The following is a 17,791-nucleotide window of genomic DNA, read 5'->3' as shown; positions in this document are numbered from 1 at the left end:
ACAAACTCTTACTATCAGGAATAATGCTTTCATGATCATGAAAGTATGCAAGCATTTCTGCCTAGTGATATTACTTTTGCTGACAAATTATATACTGAATTACATGTTGTAGATGGGTTCTACTACACACAAGACGGAGATGACAATCATAGCTGGTGTACTAAAGGGATTGGCTGGATATCTTGTCCACTTTACCCAATCAGCTGCTGAAGGTGTGTATCTCTAGTTTTGTGATGTGTTGCGATGACAATGTGTTGTTTACAGGTTCAACTTATGCCAAAGACATTTATTTGTACACTCGCAAAGCAATTAATCCTGAGGTACAAGATTGTGTAGCCTGTGTGTTAGTACAGTGCTTTAGTGTAATCAGGTTACTGTTTAATATCCCAAATGTGTTATTTTCTGTGCAAAGTGACCTGCTTCACTTGCTTAATAAGGTCACTGTGTAATAGTAAGGTTACTTGTCTAAACCACTGAATGTGTTATTTGTGTACAAACTGATTTAGTCTCCTTGAGAAAGAAAATTGTAGTTTACAAAATGGCTGGATTAAAATTTTAGTTATAATCTTATTGTGAACATTGTTGGGTAGATCATGGCGAAATCTAAAGCAAGAAATATGGTTACAAGAATATATAGCTGTAATTGTAATTTGGCCATAACTCATATTTACTATATAGCACTTTCTGAGTTGTTGTTTGCTTATTTGCAGGTATCACTATCACGATATGATGTCCCCAAAGGTAACGATGTAGTCGTGATGTGATTGTAGTATTTACTGATTTAGTTATTGTTATTAGCTGGATTGTTGTTGATCAGTCGTCATGCTGCCCAGTTCCAGGAGTATCTAGCCAAGGATTATGATGTGAGGAATAGTTAAAACTGCAATTAAAATCTTTTAGGATATAGAATAAATTACATAGTTCCGTATTTTTTAAGGGAGGTTATTTGTATTGCAAGATTATTTACACAATACTCTTAAGATAAAGTTGCTGTTGATGATGGAGTAGCTATAGACCTAGCTTTCCTAGTTTGTTATCAAGTGAGGGTACTGAGGACTCTGACTACACAACTACTCAACAAAGAACACTTATCAATACAATACCATGTTTATTGACACACAAGTGCACGCACACACTACAGATTACCAGTCAAATACTCTAACTAGTATGCCTTGTACAGGATCATTGTTTGCTTACTTTTCAGGCCATGTATTCATGTCTGTTCAAGTGGTGCAATCATAACAACAGGGATATCAAGCAGCTAGCTTTTCCTGCCCTGGAGGCATTTCTGCAAGAGGTTAAGTGAGCATAGCTGGTGTGATCATGTGATACACCACATTGTCAGTAGGTCTCCACACACATTCTACAAGTGGACGACAAACAACGAGCAAACAATGAAGAACTATTCCGGGTTTGTGTTTTGTGTGAGCTTAATACTAAGGCATGGTGCTGATAGGAATTGCACAACACTACTGTGGTTGTTGTGGAGTTCCAGTACTGTACTGAGAAAATTAGTATAATATCCTGAGGTGTTGGAAGTATATCTTCGCATCAGCCTCTAAAGCCACCCAGCCAACTTAGCTGGGAATTTTCGACCAGGGTCTGAGTTATCATACAGTACAATAGTACTGTATAGTAGGGACTGCAAAGGTGTAGGTGTGGCCCATGAAAAATATCACCCAAAATCCAGTCGCACTTTTCCCTGATGACGATGAAGCAGTGTTTGGTTAGGTAAAACTAAGCCCAAACAAGCCTTCAGATTGACCTGAAACACTTTCAACAAGTTGCTATGAAATTTTAAAAAATAGCTATTAAACGGAATTTTCTACTGACTGAGTATCTGACTGACTGATGCCTTCAGACAAGTGTAACTTGATAATGGCTAAGGCTACGGGCTTGATTTTTTCGCTGTTCGGTGTTGCTTCAGCCAGATACGTGCCTTTTGGCATATCGCAGTATGTGCAATGCATTCTTCATGGACTTACCAGTGTCCTCCTTTGTGTCCCATTCATCTTTGCTGACAGCAAAAAGTGTCGATTTGGCAGTAGCGCATGATGGCTTCCCTTCGTAACAGAAATCGTCCGTATTTTTCGTAGTAGCTTCTTTGATTGCAGAGGTGATTTTCAAACAGTTCTTGATTTGTAATGCTGTGTAATGGGTTGACAATGAAGCGTAATGGATACTTCACTTTTCAGACAATAACTGATAGCTGAGGGGCACAGTGCCATTTCTTTCTTTTGATGTGGTATGTGTGGGTTCACCAGTTCATAATTTTTATTTTATAAAAAAAGTTAACAAACAAGTGCACAAAAAATTGGAATTTTTCAACTAGAGTAGGCCACAGTAGGGACCATAGCACATCGATAAAAGTACTGAAACAAGATAGAGTAGTGCATGATATTAAATCAATAAGAAATGTTATATTTCTACTGTGCATTTCCATTACGGTATCTTGGGGCTTATTGTTTTACTGTGATTGAATATTGTGCACTACAGCTTGTTTCAGTACTTTTTATCAATGTGCTATGGTAGTGGAAAATTCCAATTTTTTGTGTACTTGTTTCTACTGTACCCTCATTTACAGCAAGTGTTGCTACTTCTAAAACCAGGTGCCATGCAGCTAGTAGCTAGCTCATCTGGAATTAATCAACTATGTATGCATACTACTTACTATGCTATTATTTTAGCGAACAGATTTTTGTTTTGTTAGTCTCACGCACCCTTTCTTCTTTTGTAATGAGTCAGGGGGGAAAAGGGTCTGGTGAATGGTGAATGCAGTATAGCAGTTATGTTCTGGCATCCCCCCCAGATTTTGGGGGTTGTTGATTTGTGAGATGCATGCATGGTGGCTTCCACTATTTTAGAAAACATTGTGAAGTCATCCATGCAGTTAAAATCTCGGGGGGGGGGGGGGACCAGAACAAAACTGCTATGCTGCGTTCACCAGCCCCTTGACCCAACTGTTTATTTGAACAAACAGTTCAACATATTATGCACATAAATATCTTCTCAACGGTTTTGTAGTTTGTCTACTGTGTTTTTCTGCAAATTCTCTTGAAAAAGTTGTTTATTTTTGTTCGTGTATGTAGTAGTCTTGCATAACCAGACAACTTTTTTTGTCTTTTGTGTGGACAGGAAAAAAAGGGTCTGGTACATTTACACATTTACATTAAGAATTCTGTGCATCGCACTATGCAGTCAGGGTAAATGCTGTTTGGGATTGGCTAAGCCCTAAACTTCTTGGACCTGTTAAAAAGTGTCACTTGCACCATTCATCAATGCAATAGAAGAGAATGATATGCAGCAATCAAGCTACCTTTAGATTGCTGCATAGTGTACTTGTTTTAAGAGGGCATCTCTGGTTCAGCCTGTGACATTATTAATTTAGCTAGTCTGTGCGCAAGCCTCAAAAGAAAACCGGTTTGGCTATATGTGTGAGACTACTTATGTAGGGGACATTCCCTCCTTTCAAGTTAAAGAGATTTGCTTTTGCTGGTAGCCTACAAAGCCTGCTATGGTGTTTTTCGGTCACTAAATGCCTGAAAATCCCATTGGGAAGGCTACTCACAAAGTTTGTACAGAGTTGCTACACCTGTATATTGAATGAAACCACCTTCGAGCCAAAGTTTATAGTGGAAGTATAATACATGCCTTATTTAGCCTTTATTTCTCACATACTGGTTACTTTTACCATTTAATGCTTTTGCTCACTTGGATGTGTACGGACAATCATAGATGAGATATATGTACACACAGAAACAATTTCAGGAGGCATGTGCCCACAGCTGGCCTTTTGTGGGTGCACGCCTACTTTAGTGCTAGTGTGAATTGTTGTACATGTCAGCCCACGCAATCTAGCTGTCATCAAAGAAATGACTTGGTAATACTATGGAACTTGAAATGTGTCAGAAATGTTCACTTGGGTATTTCTGTCTATACAGAAGGCAGAGCTAGGCACAACTATCAAGTGGCTAGCACATGTGGGGTAATATACAGGGGGTGTCATAGTAAAATCCTAATGCTGCTAGTCTAGGGGACATGCTCCCCCAGGAAATTTTCACCTTTTGAAATGCCATTTGGAGGCAATTTCGGCTGTGTGCTAGGTGCAAGCTAACTATCTGACGTGTGTTCAGTGCCAGTGACCAAAAAGCACTTCTGTAATACTGTTTAATTCTTAAACCTTACCATTTTGAGTTCATAGATAAAATGTCAGGAATGCTTCCAAAGTAACTAAAAAGAGAAACAAAGCCAAAGCGTGATTATTTTTAGAGGCTGGTGGAGTAGAGATGAAGCTGTTCTGGGTGAAAAACAGGTTAGACAAGTGTTGTTTCTATCAACTCTGGCCTCACTTGTCGCACCTACTCATGACTTCTAACATTCTTTGATACATTTTGTGCATCATTTGCTACAAGAAAAGCAGTAAACCACTCTGGTTACTTCACAAAGGTATGGCTTCAAATAGGTAGTGTTCATGAGTACTCAAATCATTTCAACTACTACACAAAACAGATTGAAAATGTATAATTCAAGCTAATGAATTATCAAGTACAATAATTGGTAACAAAACAACCGTACATAGTCAGTTTACAAAATAACTCAAAATATGTATTAAAATTTACAATTCACTGCTAAAATACAGATGCAAATAGAACATACAATGATTAGTGAAAAGACATTTTATCAATAACAGTACAGTACAATGTAATTAATAAATTAAAGGTCAAATAACACCGACAACTGCAATACCAATTATTCCCATTACAATTGCCACCGACATCACAATGCTCACTGCAAAGAATGACGCTGCTCTACGTTTGTACTGCTCTTTGATGTCAGCTTCAGTTTTTGATTGAAACCTCATGCTCTAAATGTGGGAGGGGTTTTGTTAATTAGTAAGTGTAGCTGTATTGCAGGGCTGTGCAATTGCGACTATAATTGACAGTGTAAGTGATTATTCTCCAACAATTATGATTATCCAACTGATTGTATGCTACTTCACACCAACATGAGCAGCAAGATCAAGAGACTAATATGACCAAGAGTACATAATGATTATTATGTACTCTTGATATGACATAAGGTGAAACTTTGTGCTATATTGGTTTTAAAACCTTGCTATGAGTGCATAATTTTGTAAGAAAGCTTAAGAGTTTATGTTGTACTTTCTGGTCATCTGAAGAGGATTCAAATTGCTTCTTTCAGATTATTAGCAAGTATTCATACCATCTGTTTCTAATCACAGAATTAGGGTTAGCTTAAGTGTCACACAAGCACATGATCAACTGTACTGTACCTCAAGTGATGGAAAATACATACCAGGAAATTTTGACAGAAGAAACAGTTGACAAACTCGGCAAAAAGTTGCATTAATCAGTTGTAGTGAGGTTTTTGTGATTTTCACATTAAGTGTAACAATCATTTAATTTCATAATCGCACAGCCCTGTTGTGTTGTAATCAGTTTACCTTAATGAGAAAGCATGCTGCAATCCATCCAAATGGTTGTCCTGGCAACAAGCAGAGGATAACGACTGGCATATAATCCAAACAGGTTCGTGTGCTGTATGATGTATAGTGGTATAGTCGTTCAACCTGTGAAACATGTAATACCTGTTTATTCCAATGGATGCACCTTACCTGTTGCTTAGCAGTAGCTATTACAGTTTCATGTTCCGTTGAATCTAGTGATGTTACAGGTAACAACAGTGTGGTTATGTGCATGTGGATATGAGATGTTTAAAAGACCCTTGTGAAAAAAATTCTTATTCAAATATTCCATTTACAAAATCTGTAAACCATATGTGTAAGGGTACTATATGTAAACTGTAGCTATTTAACCAATTTGAATAATTCATAATTCATATATATATGCTCTATAACAAGTGTTCCAGTTATGTAGGCCAGGGAATGACACATGGTACGGAGCGTTTGGAAGGTTTAATTGGTTTTACACCTCTACTGAAGTTTATCCATCCCTAACCAATACCAGTTTGTCAAATGTCTTGTCAATGTGCACCTTTGAAGTACTGCGGTTCTAAGAGACCTTGCGCGACAACAAAACGTCACGTGCGATAATTATAGTTTGAACTTCAAAAATGAATTGATCTGATTGGACGAAATCTTGTGCACGTGATTTTCGTTTGTTTTGTTGTCACGCAAGGTCTCTTAGAACCGCAGTACAAGGTGTTATACACATAACATGTGTGATGTCATGATGAAGTTTGCTACCAGCCCACTGATACACACTTTACTGTAACTAGGTGTGCTTGACCCATATAAAGGCAGAGTTGGGGGTAACTAGTTACTTTTGTAACTAAGTTACACAACTGATTACTTTTAAAGTAACTAGTAATATAACTAGTTACTTGCTTTGTAACTAGTAACTTGTAACTAGGAGTAATTGTCTGAAAAGTAACTAAGTTACAATAGTAACAATAGTTACATTGTAACTATAACTAATTATGCTTTAAAACCAAGAACACTTCAATTTTTGTGCCATACATGTTACAGCCACATTAAGTAGACAGATTCTGTGTACTGTTCTCTATATGATCCAGCTTGAATAACAGATGTAGCAATAAAAACTATGTATTGCTTTCCTTAATGATGCATATCTTAGCAAAATTCATGTTGCAAAAGCTAAAAGCAAGTAATAATTTATACTACGAAAGTAACTAGTAACTAGAGTACTTAGTTACCTTTTGAAAAGTAACTGTAACTAAGTTACACAGGATAAAAAGTAACGCGTAACTAGTTACTTTTCTGAAGTAACTACCCCAACTCTGATAAAGGGTTGAGATTCGAGATCTTTAATTGTGTCTTAAACCTGGTTAAACATGTTAGTGTAATGATAAGATTGTGTAGTCAACAAGCACAGACTATACTTGCTTCATAGATGAACAAAAGTTCCAGCATTTCATAATTACTGTAGTAGTGGAATGGAGTGCTAAAACTGAATTGAAGGATGATATATAGTCAACTGTAGAATGCTAACATTTTAGTGGCTCTGTGTAAGTAGGATTTACGTAGCCACAAGCAATTGCCTGTATAAATGATCTTAAAAGGTTTCTAATGGACAGTAATACTAGACCTTTTATGGGTCACATTCTATGTCATTGTGTGGTCACATTCTATTTTAAAAACTGTTTTATTCTTGGAGATTTGCTCAAAGTTTTTCACAGCCACTACATTTGCAGTCTCATCAACAGCTTTGGATATATAACACTTAAGCACAGTCCAACATAAGTGTGCATTAGTACAAGTCAGCTAAGCTAACAGGTGCTATTAGAGAAGATATTGAGGTTAATATAATATAAGCTATTATAATGTATTGCTTGCTCAACATTACAAGACATAACAATGTTTCTCACTAGTGATGAATTCCAGTGTATTATTACTGTATTATATATGTTGGTTAAGTGGCCAGTACTACTCCATAAATTCTGGTTAAGTCAGAGATTGAACTAGGGCTCTCATATATTTAATATCAGTGGCTGTGAAATCATTGAATTTCGAGAAATGATGTACACGGTTTTGTGAACCACACTATATGGGTGTTTGATGGCGTCTGTTCTGTCTTCTCAAGTGTCACTTCTTGTAACTGTACATGATCAAAATTATTTATGTATTATGTGGAATTATCACACTTAACATAACTGAGAAATGTGCATTAAACATTGTGTGTTATAATCGTGAAAAGAATCACCTGTCAAGTAATCCACCAACACACATGCACATGTTGCACAAACATGTACATGCTATTTGCATCATTCTTGACTAGATGATTCATTTCATTGCAAATTCATTGGTTGATTTACCCTTTGATGGAAATTACTGTGAACACCAGCACCATTCTCATGTCCAAGCTTTGTAGCACATTGTTTGGTGTTTACATGAATCAGTGCACCCATGTAAATGTTTGCAGTGCATACCACCTATAGACAACCATATAGTGTTTCATGTTTACACACTTACTACATTACACCAATGCTGACATATTTTATGAGGCTTCTTTCCAATGTGCCACTATAATGTGGGTATGTAGGGGCAATCAATACTGGAATAATTGGGCTATACCTCATGGGAGAGGCAACTAATAGCTGGAAACTGATCTCTCTCTCTATATGTATATGTACATGGATGCACTCTTGATTATCTCAGTGACAATATATCTTGATTATCTCTTTCTCAATTTTGGTTCAGTAGTCATTTTTCATTCAAAGCCACCCAAAAAACCACAGCAAGAACAAGTTAACTGTCACTACAAGGAATCCATTATGCTTAAACATATTTTCTGGGAAGTTGTTACAACACATGCATATTTTTTTGCACAGTGGAAGGTGATGAGAAACAAGTCAACTTTGCCAGACCATTTTCGACTTGATTTGTGATGCGAGTCACACTGGTTTAAATGAATTTAGATAATTCATGGATAAGTACTCACTATGGCTATCCATGAAACAAGCCTTGACAAGTTCCTGAGTAGTAAAGTTGTACAAAAACAAGCTTGAAGTTGCGATAAGAAATATTTCAAATGGATCATGCATTATGTTAATGCAATACGTATTTCTACCTCACAAGTTGTTGGAGTATATCATGTTTTTAAATTATAGCTGCATTGTAGCATTAGTAGGTATGACCAGATGATTTTTATTTAAGGTGCTAGCATTAAGTTACACTGATGCATGGTTTTACCAACAGGCAGTACTACCAACAGGCACACATCCACGTATTGTACACAATATTTGCCACGAGGAACCTCTTATGTTAATAGGTCGAAGGTGAATTGTATTTGTGCTTTGCAGAAAGTTATTTCAGAAAGGCTGCACTGATAAAATAGGGCGTTCTACATTAATTAACACCACATGCGACAATCCACAGCAGGATACAATAATAATTAATTTACCTGATGATTGTGATTTGACATCCATTAGTCTTGGTATCCTGCTGTTAGCTTTATACCACCTGATACACGCTCGTTGCGAATTATTCCACGATGTGCCTCGTACTGGGCAACACTGTCACGAACTACGTGTTCATCGGCTATGTGTTTAATGATTACGTAACTCTGAGACGCACTATTGATATGGGTGCGTCTTGCTGTGGATTGTAAAATATTTGACACGTGCTATTTTATGTGATGTGGCGTAATGGAAGGAGGATACCTAGCAAATACTGCAAGAATTTTTTGCACGCGCCAGCAATAAGTGAAGCAGGATGTATAGAAAGCCCAAGAGCTCCGCGGAATTAAGGGGGTTGAGCGGGGGGTTGAGCTTTCGTGATGAGCAGTACCGTGGGCTCTATTAGTAAGAATTCTAAATTTCACGTGATAGGCGTGCACGTGAACTCATTTCGCTTTGGAAATCCTCGGTATATCTATGCGTACAGCAGCTTATTGTTGCGAGGTCCAAAGTTTGCAAAGCTGTTAAAATAGCCTCCAGCATAATTTCCACAATGGTGGAATCTGTGAGACCTGAATGGTTTCTCCACATCTCTGAATACTGTAAGTCAGGAAAATTTCAACATAGAAATTTTTGTCTATTAAAATTTTGGTGCAACATATTTTCATCACTGACTAGTTTTTGACAGAATACCTAACGTTAATATTTGGTTGCACAAATTATTCATATAGTTAAAAATAATTCATCGTTTTAATTTTCGTTGATACAACCAGCAATGAAAATTTTTTATGGTGAATTTTCCCTGATATATGGTATTATGGCAAATTCACTTCAGTTTGCTACTGAAATTTTTACTAATTTTGCAAAAATTTGGACCTCAAATGCATAACCTGCTGTATGGTAGGACATGGACTCAGATGAAAAGAAGAATAAATTAGATGTGGTGAGGTTGCCAGATATGTGCAGTGATCTCTCCAACATTATATCGTTTACAGAATTTTTCATGCAGGAAGCAGTGCCACCCTGCTTGTCATTGGAGTTGACTACATCAGAAATGGACCAATATATTGTGCAAATTGAATGATTAATTAATTTTTTCATGCACTTTACTTGCTTATTTACTTTATAGCTACGTACATACTATATTGCACACATGGGTCCTGCAATTATAATAATATTGTCGCATGTGGTGTTAGGTAATGACCCGCCTGCCCCACACTCCACTTCTGAAGGATATCACCAAATAGTGGCCTTGTGTGGATGAGGTATGGAGAAATTCAATCAATATAATGACTGTGTGGGGGGAAGTAAGAGTAATTAGTGTATCCATGAATGAGTAATGAATAACCCATGAAAAATCTGTGACATCATATCCATGAATCACAGTCCATGATTACATTTCATAGGCTTTTCATTTGGCTTCACAGCATATCATGAGTATTTCATTGTAGTTAAGGTACCCATGAAAAATACCAATTGTAACTTTATGGGTAGGTTCATGTGGTTTACATAACAGTCAGTGGAATTTCATAGTATTCCACTAGTGACTATCCATGGTCTTCTAAAGATTGCTATGTAAAAAGAATTTTTAGTGTCAGTTAATTGTGTAATCAGCTGCAATAGGTGTTTGGTAGTTAGTATTCAGTAGTAACTACCAAACACCATTCGTAAGTATTTAGTAGCAAAGTGAGAAATAACATACTACTGACCCTATTGAGACTGTGACACTGTTGTGTACACTTTTCTGATGTTGCAATTTTTGATGACTGTACCCGTTGAAAGGATTATTTGGTTACAATATTGTTGGTGGAGAGCTGTCCATGTCATAGACAGTCTTATGAGTTCATGAAGCTGTTATGTTCATAATTTTCTTCAAAGACTATAATGTTTTCATGAGAATAATTGTGTGAATACTCAAGCAATGTATGTGGTGGTGTTCTTTACAATACTCACATACCTCTTCAATAATATGGCTCGTATTAAATTACCTGCTCAAGTTTTCACATGCATGGTTTAAATATGAGTGGTTTCTGATATGTTATACTTATTTGTTTGTTTTAGTTTTTCATCAAAAAGTTTCGTGCAATTATTGAAAATCGTTCAAGTGACCAGCGAGAGATTGCAGTGGCCATTAGGGGATACGGACACTTTGCAGCTGTAAGATCCTATTTATAGATGTATCATTATTTGCTAGTAACTGTTGTAGCCATGCCGACACTTCATGAAGCAAGAAGACATTCAGTTTATGTTCAATGACATAATCCAACGCAGTGAACAAGTATTTACCCAAGGTGGTACTGTGTCTGATGTTACTGTATATCACCTGCCAAGTCTGTTGGAGGCCCTTGCCAGTATCGTCAAGGAGATGAAACAGGTTTGTCCTGTTTTGTGATACAGTAAGAATCATGTTATTTTTGTTTATTTAGTTATCAGAGTTATTTTTGTCATCTCTGGAGAGGCTGGTGGTTATGACATTTGAGTACTACCCTCGCCTAGCAACCACCAATAGCAAACAATGTCACTTTGCTCTCTACAAACTATGCTTGGTGCTATCTTACCATCCAGCTGCTGTGCTGAAGAATTTTATATCACACACCGGTAGGCCAGTATAATTTTGTACTGTCAGTGACTGACAGTTGTCAATTTTTGTAGTTTATCAAGGTCTAGTTAGAAGCTGTTCATATCCAGTTGTCATGGATGTGGTATGTGGTCAATATGTTGTCATTATGTTTACATGTCTGTTGCCAAGGGTGATGGTTCAGCTGCAGTCTCCATGGAGACCACACCAACAAGAAGTGATGTGTACAGTGAAGGTGGCTCCAGTTTGATCAATAAGCCTGTGTCTTATCGGGACTTTGTGGGGCTGTGGATACATCTCTTGAATCCTGATAAAATAAAAGTATGTACGATCAAGAGTCCATAATAGAGAGGGGAGAGTGTCTAATTCAGTATCGATCCATCAAAAAAATGAGCCTAATAAGTACTTGTCCATATTTAACCATATTCATTTTGAAAAAATGAATTTTGACAGAAGCCCTTTAAATACTTTGACACCTCTTCATAGTAAGGCTTTGAAATGAATATGGCTAAATGTGGTCAGACTGTGGACTTAACTGGTTCATTTTTGACACTTCTCTATTATGGGCTCTTGGTATAAGAGTTAATACACTTCCCTTTTTATTCTCTCTGTGTGTGTGCGTGCATGCGGATGTGTGTCTGTGTATGTGGCAGCAGTCAAGTGGCTATAGCATCGGCCTGGTATTTCAGTGTTAAGCCAAGTTGGTGTTGTTGTTTCCTTGAACAAGGACTTTACTTACATTGCTTCAGTTGTATAATGGGGACTTGGTGGCCTGGTGTCAACTGGAGAAGCAGCCTACCCAGCTGTAACATCAATGGGTACCTAGTGTTAATCAGGGAAACAAATGCCCAACTGTCCTTGTCTCGCTTAGTGGTGTTAGGGTGAAATAGGGTTGTTGTGGATCTTCAGGTTCTGCAGTTTTTTCCTGTGAGACTTGGACAGTCCTCACTAGTTCTGCCCCAGGGGGATTTGCCTGCACAAGGCTTGAGTGCCTGAGTGGTGCATAGGTATCCCAGTGCTAATTTGTTGGACAGCAATACGTGGCTGCCTCTGTGTGTACGCGTGCATGTGTGCAATGGTTCCCAGTTCGTCATCCAGTTACACAAAGTTGCTATTATTGTTGTTTCTTTGAACAAGAAACTTTACTTACATTGCCATTTGCTGGGGGAGCAAATGTCCAGCTATTCTTGTCTTGCTTAGCAGTGTTTGGGGTCATTGTGGAACTTTGGATTCTGCATTTCCTTTGGTGCTTATAAGCTCCTTGTTTTAACTATGCACACAAAGCTATAATTGGACTTTTATTTTTGCAAGTGAGCGTGTGTGTGTGTGTGTGTGTGTGTGTGTGTGTGTGTGTGTGTGTGTGTGTGTGAGCCACATAGACTAACTGAGTTTTACACTGGATTCTAAACTACCTCCACTGATTATTTATCTGTTAATTACACATAATGATTCTCGGAATGAAAGAAACCCTTAGGTAGGTATGGCCACTGATGAAGTCACCAGCCTGGTGTGTACAGGAATGTACTCTGTGAATGATTTATCACTTGTGTGACACACATATCTAGTGGTTAATGTACATGTGATTTTATGATATCAATAAAGGGATTTCAAAAGACTAATGGTCAGCAACATGCCATTCTAATGGTTTTACCTTGATTGAATCTGGAGCCAGTTGGTCCAATTTTTGTAGTACTAATACAAATGGTGTGTCCTGTGTATCAAGATATCCTTGTTAGTTTTGTGTCCTAATTTCAGGGTCTACTTGTGTGTACTGTGATGTTATTAATGTGTGTGTGTGTTGTGTGTGTGTGTGTGTGTGTGTGTGTGTGTGTGTGTGTGTGTGTGTGTGTGTGTGTGTGTGTGTGTTGTCACTTGGTGTGCTCTGTTGACATGTAGGGACTGGTGAAAGTGTGTAACAGCCCTGAGCAACGATCCTTGGTCCACCATGTTATTTACACAGAAACCATGGCAACCATCATCAACATTGTGCAAAAGCTTGACTTGTCAGCAGCTCAACCAAATCAAGATCATGTGAGCTGTTGTGTGTGTGTGTGTGTGTTTAGTGTGATGTAGTGTAGTGTGTTTATATATTCCAGTTGCTATTGACAACAAGATTTTATTCTTATCAACTAGGATACTAATGATGATGCCATGGAAACGGACGCAGTGGATGATAAGCCCTCACCCACAACCCCTGATAGTGATGCACACCCTGTCGTAATCTCAGGGCTAGAGGCAGTTGTACCCAAGGACTTTCAAATATTTATAAATTTGGTAGATCTGTGTCGGTAAGTGGACAACAATTGAATCTGTTGCTATGGCCTGAGGAGGCTGTTCAGTTACTTGATATCCTATGGCATGTTGCAGGCCTTGGTTTTTTAAAGCCTTACTGTAAACTATGAAAGTTTGGAGATGCTAAAGTTTGATCTTATATTGTCTAATATTGACTGCATGCCAAACTTTATTCGATAAATCACTCAACATGTTAATTCATCAACCCTTCATTGTAACAAGACCTAGCTTGTTACCAAATGAGGAGGAAACACAATTGCTAATTGTATAAATTTTGAAGTTTTACAGCAGCCATTCATGAAATATTACATTCCTTGTATAGATGTACCATGTCCTCAATACACCAGTAGGAGGCTTGTCATGTGTCACGTGTGTGTTAGTAAACATGGTGTGGTCTGGTACTGATCGTGTTCAGTAGTTGTGTTGTCAGAGTCCTAAGTAACTGCACTTTTGTTGTTTCTGACAATGTGTATGATAGTTGTTGTTAAATTATTAGAGTTGTTCCCTCTAGTGCCATACTGCTGTCATGTGACCTGCACATGTTTGAGGGTTGGGTACTGGAGTTTGGCAAACAGGTCATAATCTGGTCTAGCAGGTTTGTCGCTATAGAGATGAGAATTTGATGGTGTGATTTAGCAATTACTTGTAGATACCATTCTTACTGTAATCAATAATACATCATGTATCACCATATATGGGGTGTACTATACAGTTGTGTTTGGTATAAAAGTTGAAGTTATTGAAATGCAGAGATGCCAGTTTACAATAAAAATATTGAATTAGTATTTGCCACAGGGTTAAAAATTGCTTTTCTATGATATATACATTGCTTTTCTATATTACTGTTTCATAGTAAATTGGGGGCAATGTATCGGTACTTTCAAACATCAACAGTATACTACCAAATGTTCTATTAGAGTATTTATGCTCTATTGGAGTCATTGAACAGAGCTCTGTATATAAATGAGTGGCTTTCGGACACCTCTTTCTCAAGTTAGTTCAGATAATTGACTCTGTACTGTTGAGGAATTTTCCCGTGTATCTTTTGCCTTGGCAATTTTTATTTGCAATGCAAGTTAACCAATAGCGTCACTTTAAAATTACAGGTATCCAATGGTAAGTGGTTTCTACAAGTTGTTATCAATCACCATGGTGATGTGTCGTAAGATGGATTATTTTAAAGTGAGTTCACAGATCATGTGATTACTAGTGGATCGTGTGATCTTCAGGAAATGAATGATGTTGATCCTGATTCCATGGAAACCGATGCTCCTGTTGCCATTGGCAACACTGAAAAGCAACTCTGTTTTAGTTTGTTCAGTAAATTTGTTAAAGAGGTTAGTAGCCATACATGAAATGTGTTACTATGGTGATTAATGTACCCAGGTGCTAGTTAGAATGAGACAATACAAAGATGAGTTGTTGTCCTCGTGTCTCCAACTGTTACTATCATTACCACGGCAACTTGTACAAGTGGATATTGCAGCTCTAATTCCTGCTTTACAAGTACAGTATAACCATGCCAAATGTTCAATAAGGATACCTTGATAATTGGTAGTGTATGTGTGAAAAAATTAACACTAGAGTTAACATTTACGATAGCACAAAGCAATAATTCCTAATCACGTGACTCAACCACAAAGTGCAGCAATCAAAAATAAATATTGTTACATATATGCACATTTGTACCCCTGAAATCATGACACCTCACTAATACGGGCATTTAGGGTGGCCTCAAGATACTTAAAATAGATGGACCACTATCACTACGGATACTACTGCCATTATGTTTATATTTCTGTACAGGTTGCATTTCGTCTCGGATTAAGCTACTTGCCGCTAGCTATGACTGGCATTGAGGCCCTGGAGCAGTGGAGTAGGGACTTGGAGTCAAGTGTGATGATGCCTCATTATAAGCACGTGCTCCCTTATCTGAATGACTACCTCAAGTCTTCTGCTACAGACAGTAAGTAGTTTTGTGGCTTTTATTTGTGGTTGAATGTATCCACTCTCAGTGAACCATAGACTGTAATGAATATCGTTGAAACCCATAATGTCTATACCCGTCTGGGATTTCTTCTGCATTCAACACAATTTCGATGATTCTGACACCCTATTATTATACAGGCTTGTAGACGGGTTGGTCCCTATAGTAGGAAGTAATTAATTACAGAGTTATTGTGCTTGGTTGTAAGCCCCGTGTTCAACTATAAGTCACATGTGCTTAACAGATGATGAAGAGGAGAGTACGATAGTTCCGGCCAATATCATCCATGTTAGATCCAGTAGGAACCGGAGGAATGTGTTGCAGAAATGGAGGGAAGCAATAGAGGTAGATTAGTAACAGTTGCCCTGTAATCAGTTGCCCTGTAATGCCTCTTAAGTTATAGTTAAACCCCACCATGAGTCAACCTGAGGCTGAAGTGAAGCCAAGGTGTTGCCTGAGGCTGAGGCAAAGCTGAGATGTTGAGTGCAAGTGGGGTTTAAGTAGCTTCTATCCCACACTTTGAAGTACTTGACTTAATAGACATGACAGCTGCTGCAAATTGAGGCGATGATATGCAAACCTCTATCCCACACATATGACAGCAAGGCTAAGTAACTTGTGTATGGTTTCAATTTTTGCAAACGTTGTGGTTTTAAAATATTATGCGGCTTCATGTTTCCTTTCATGTGTAAATCATGCTGCCTTTGATAATCTGGTGGGGATTTAACTTCCATTCTGAGGTTTGACTATCATATACTCCTATAGTCCGGTAGATATAACTGAAAAAAGGGGTGAACCCGGAAAAAATTTGGGATTTTGGAAATGTTATTCTATGAAAAATTTGCTTTCTAATGATACCAAAATCAGCTTTCTTCGAATTTTTTCCGGGTCCAACCTTAAATCTACCAGACTACTAGTTTTAACCTGCTTCAGTGGGATAGAAGTTAATTTGTTACCTTCTCATCCCCACCTGCATTGTTGTTATACTTATTGCATTGACTTTTTGGTATCATTGGTGGGCTAGGAAAATTGTGTTCTCATTGTTGGGAGTTATGTGAGCATTCTAATTCAGTTATAAAAATCCAATTGAAACTAACAATTAATCTATGCAGTATGACATCACTATATCATATCACTTCCTGGTTACACTTAGGGTAGTGGCAGTTCACTGGAGAAGGTGCGACTGAAGATTATCAGTTTGTTAGGGTCGCTAGGAGGACGTGTCAATGGTGACCTCATCAGGGGTAGTGAAGAGAGCATGGCTAATGCCATAGTGTGGGACACTCATGACAAGTTACCATTTGCATTACCTTTCCAAGACATGAAGCCAACCATGTGCCTAGGTGTGTTAAGTATTTTAAGAGGAAAACCTTTTTATTGTAGCCAAGAATTCTTAGTGTATATGGAGGTGTCCCTTTATAGGGAAGCATCCACTTTTATAATAAGTGATGTAATTAAGTGTATTATAGCCAACTCAAGAAGTTTGTGTTTGTTCTGTTACATACTTTATTACTCCTATAGATCCATTCCTTCCTCGTGTGTGTGAGTTAGCTGTGTCATCAAATGACCGACAGACTAAGGTATATAGTTGCTAACAGCAACAATGATTTGATTGGTCCAGTTGTAGATAGCGGCATGTGAACTACTTCATGCGATGGTGTTGTTGATGTTGGGACGAGCTGCTCAACCTGTGGCTGCTAATAAGGTCATGTGATGTCATTAGTTATGGAGGAGAATTTTAGTGGTTAAATGTTCATTGATGCGTCTGTTATAGTAGTAGTGTATGTTGTGTGATAAGTTCACACACTTCTGCCATGCAAAGTGCCAAATAATGGGAAGAAAGTTTTTGAATAAGCATTTTGCTGAGTTTGTTAAGGAAGTTTTGAACAATTGTTAAACAATTGGCAAACTAAATTGTTAAATGGTTTGGAAACTGTTCATTTACCTAATTTGCTAAACTTGCTCTATTGTACTGCAGTACAAAATCATTGGATAAAGCCCTTTGATATAATTGTTCAAAGTCTTGTATTCTATAC

The 17,791-nt window shown here is 37.7% G+C and overlaps 2 protein-coding genes across 3 annotated transcripts in view; one reads left to right on the top strand and one right to left on the bottom strand.

The window, feature by feature from the left end:
• Positions 1–17,791, top strand: part of LOC136250167 (DNA-dependent protein kinase catalytic subunit-like) — a 74,187-nt gene that overhangs the window by 3,357 nt on the left and 53,039 nt on the right. The window contains exons 8-29 of one of the 2 annotated variants that reach the window (XM_066042346.1): positions 113–212; positions 265–320; positions 711–741; positions 799–863; positions 1,205–1,297; positions 1,349–1,411; positions 10,960–11,055; positions 11,105–11,272; positions 11,325–11,496; positions 11,551–11,600; positions 11,648–11,797; positions 13,373–13,507; positions 13,610–13,764; positions 14,280–14,363; positions 14,875–14,950; positions 14,998–15,105; positions 15,155–15,274; positions 15,575–15,734; positions 16,000–16,100; positions 16,909–17,098; positions 17,277–17,335; positions 17,383–17,460. In XM_066042346.1, coding sequence (XP_065898418.1) covers positions 113–212; positions 265–320; positions 711–741; positions 799–863; positions 1,205–1,297; positions 1,349–1,411; positions 10,960–11,055; positions 11,105–11,272; positions 11,325–11,496; positions 11,551–11,600; positions 11,648–11,797; positions 13,373–13,507; positions 13,610–13,764; positions 14,280–14,363; positions 14,875–14,950; positions 14,998–15,105; positions 15,155–15,274; positions 15,575–15,734; positions 16,000–16,100; positions 16,909–17,098; positions 17,277–17,335; positions 17,383–17,460 — 2,310 coding nt within the window. Of the gene's footprint in view, positions 1–112; positions 213–264; positions 321–710; positions 742–798; positions 864–1,204; positions 1,298–1,348; positions 1,425–10,959; positions 11,056–11,104; positions 11,273–11,324; positions 11,497–11,550; positions 11,601–11,647; positions 11,798–13,372; positions 13,508–13,609; positions 13,765–14,279; positions 14,364–14,874; positions 14,951–14,997; positions 15,106–15,154; positions 15,275–15,574; positions 15,735–15,999; positions 16,101–16,908; positions 17,099–17,276; positions 17,336–17,382; positions 17,461–17,791 lie in introns of those variants that run through there. The other variant, XM_066042347.1, reaches the window with a different exon arrangement.
• On the bottom strand, positions 4,469–9,066 carry LOC136250172 (uncharacterized). The gene is made up of 4 exons (XM_066042353.1): positions 8,904–9,066; positions 5,636–5,679; positions 5,465–5,590; positions 4,469–4,864 (listed from the first exon to the last, which is right to left on the bottom strand). The coding sequence occupies exons 1-4, from the start codon at positions 8,926–8,928 to the stop codon at positions 4,721–4,723; spliced, it is 339 nt and encodes a 112-aa protein (XP_065898425.1). The 5' UTR covers positions 8,929–9,066; the 3' UTR covers positions 4,469–4,720.

Source organism: Dysidea avara, chromosome 3 (genome assembly GCF_963678975.1).
Source record: "Dysidea avara chromosome 3, odDysAvar1.4, whole genome shotgun sequence".
Taxonomy (NCBI): domain Eukaryota; kingdom Metazoa; phylum Porifera; class Demospongiae; order Dictyoceratida; family Dysideidae; genus Dysidea; species Dysidea avara.
Note: the sequence above shows the minus strand (reverse complement) of the source record. Positions and strands in the feature narration are given on the sequence as shown.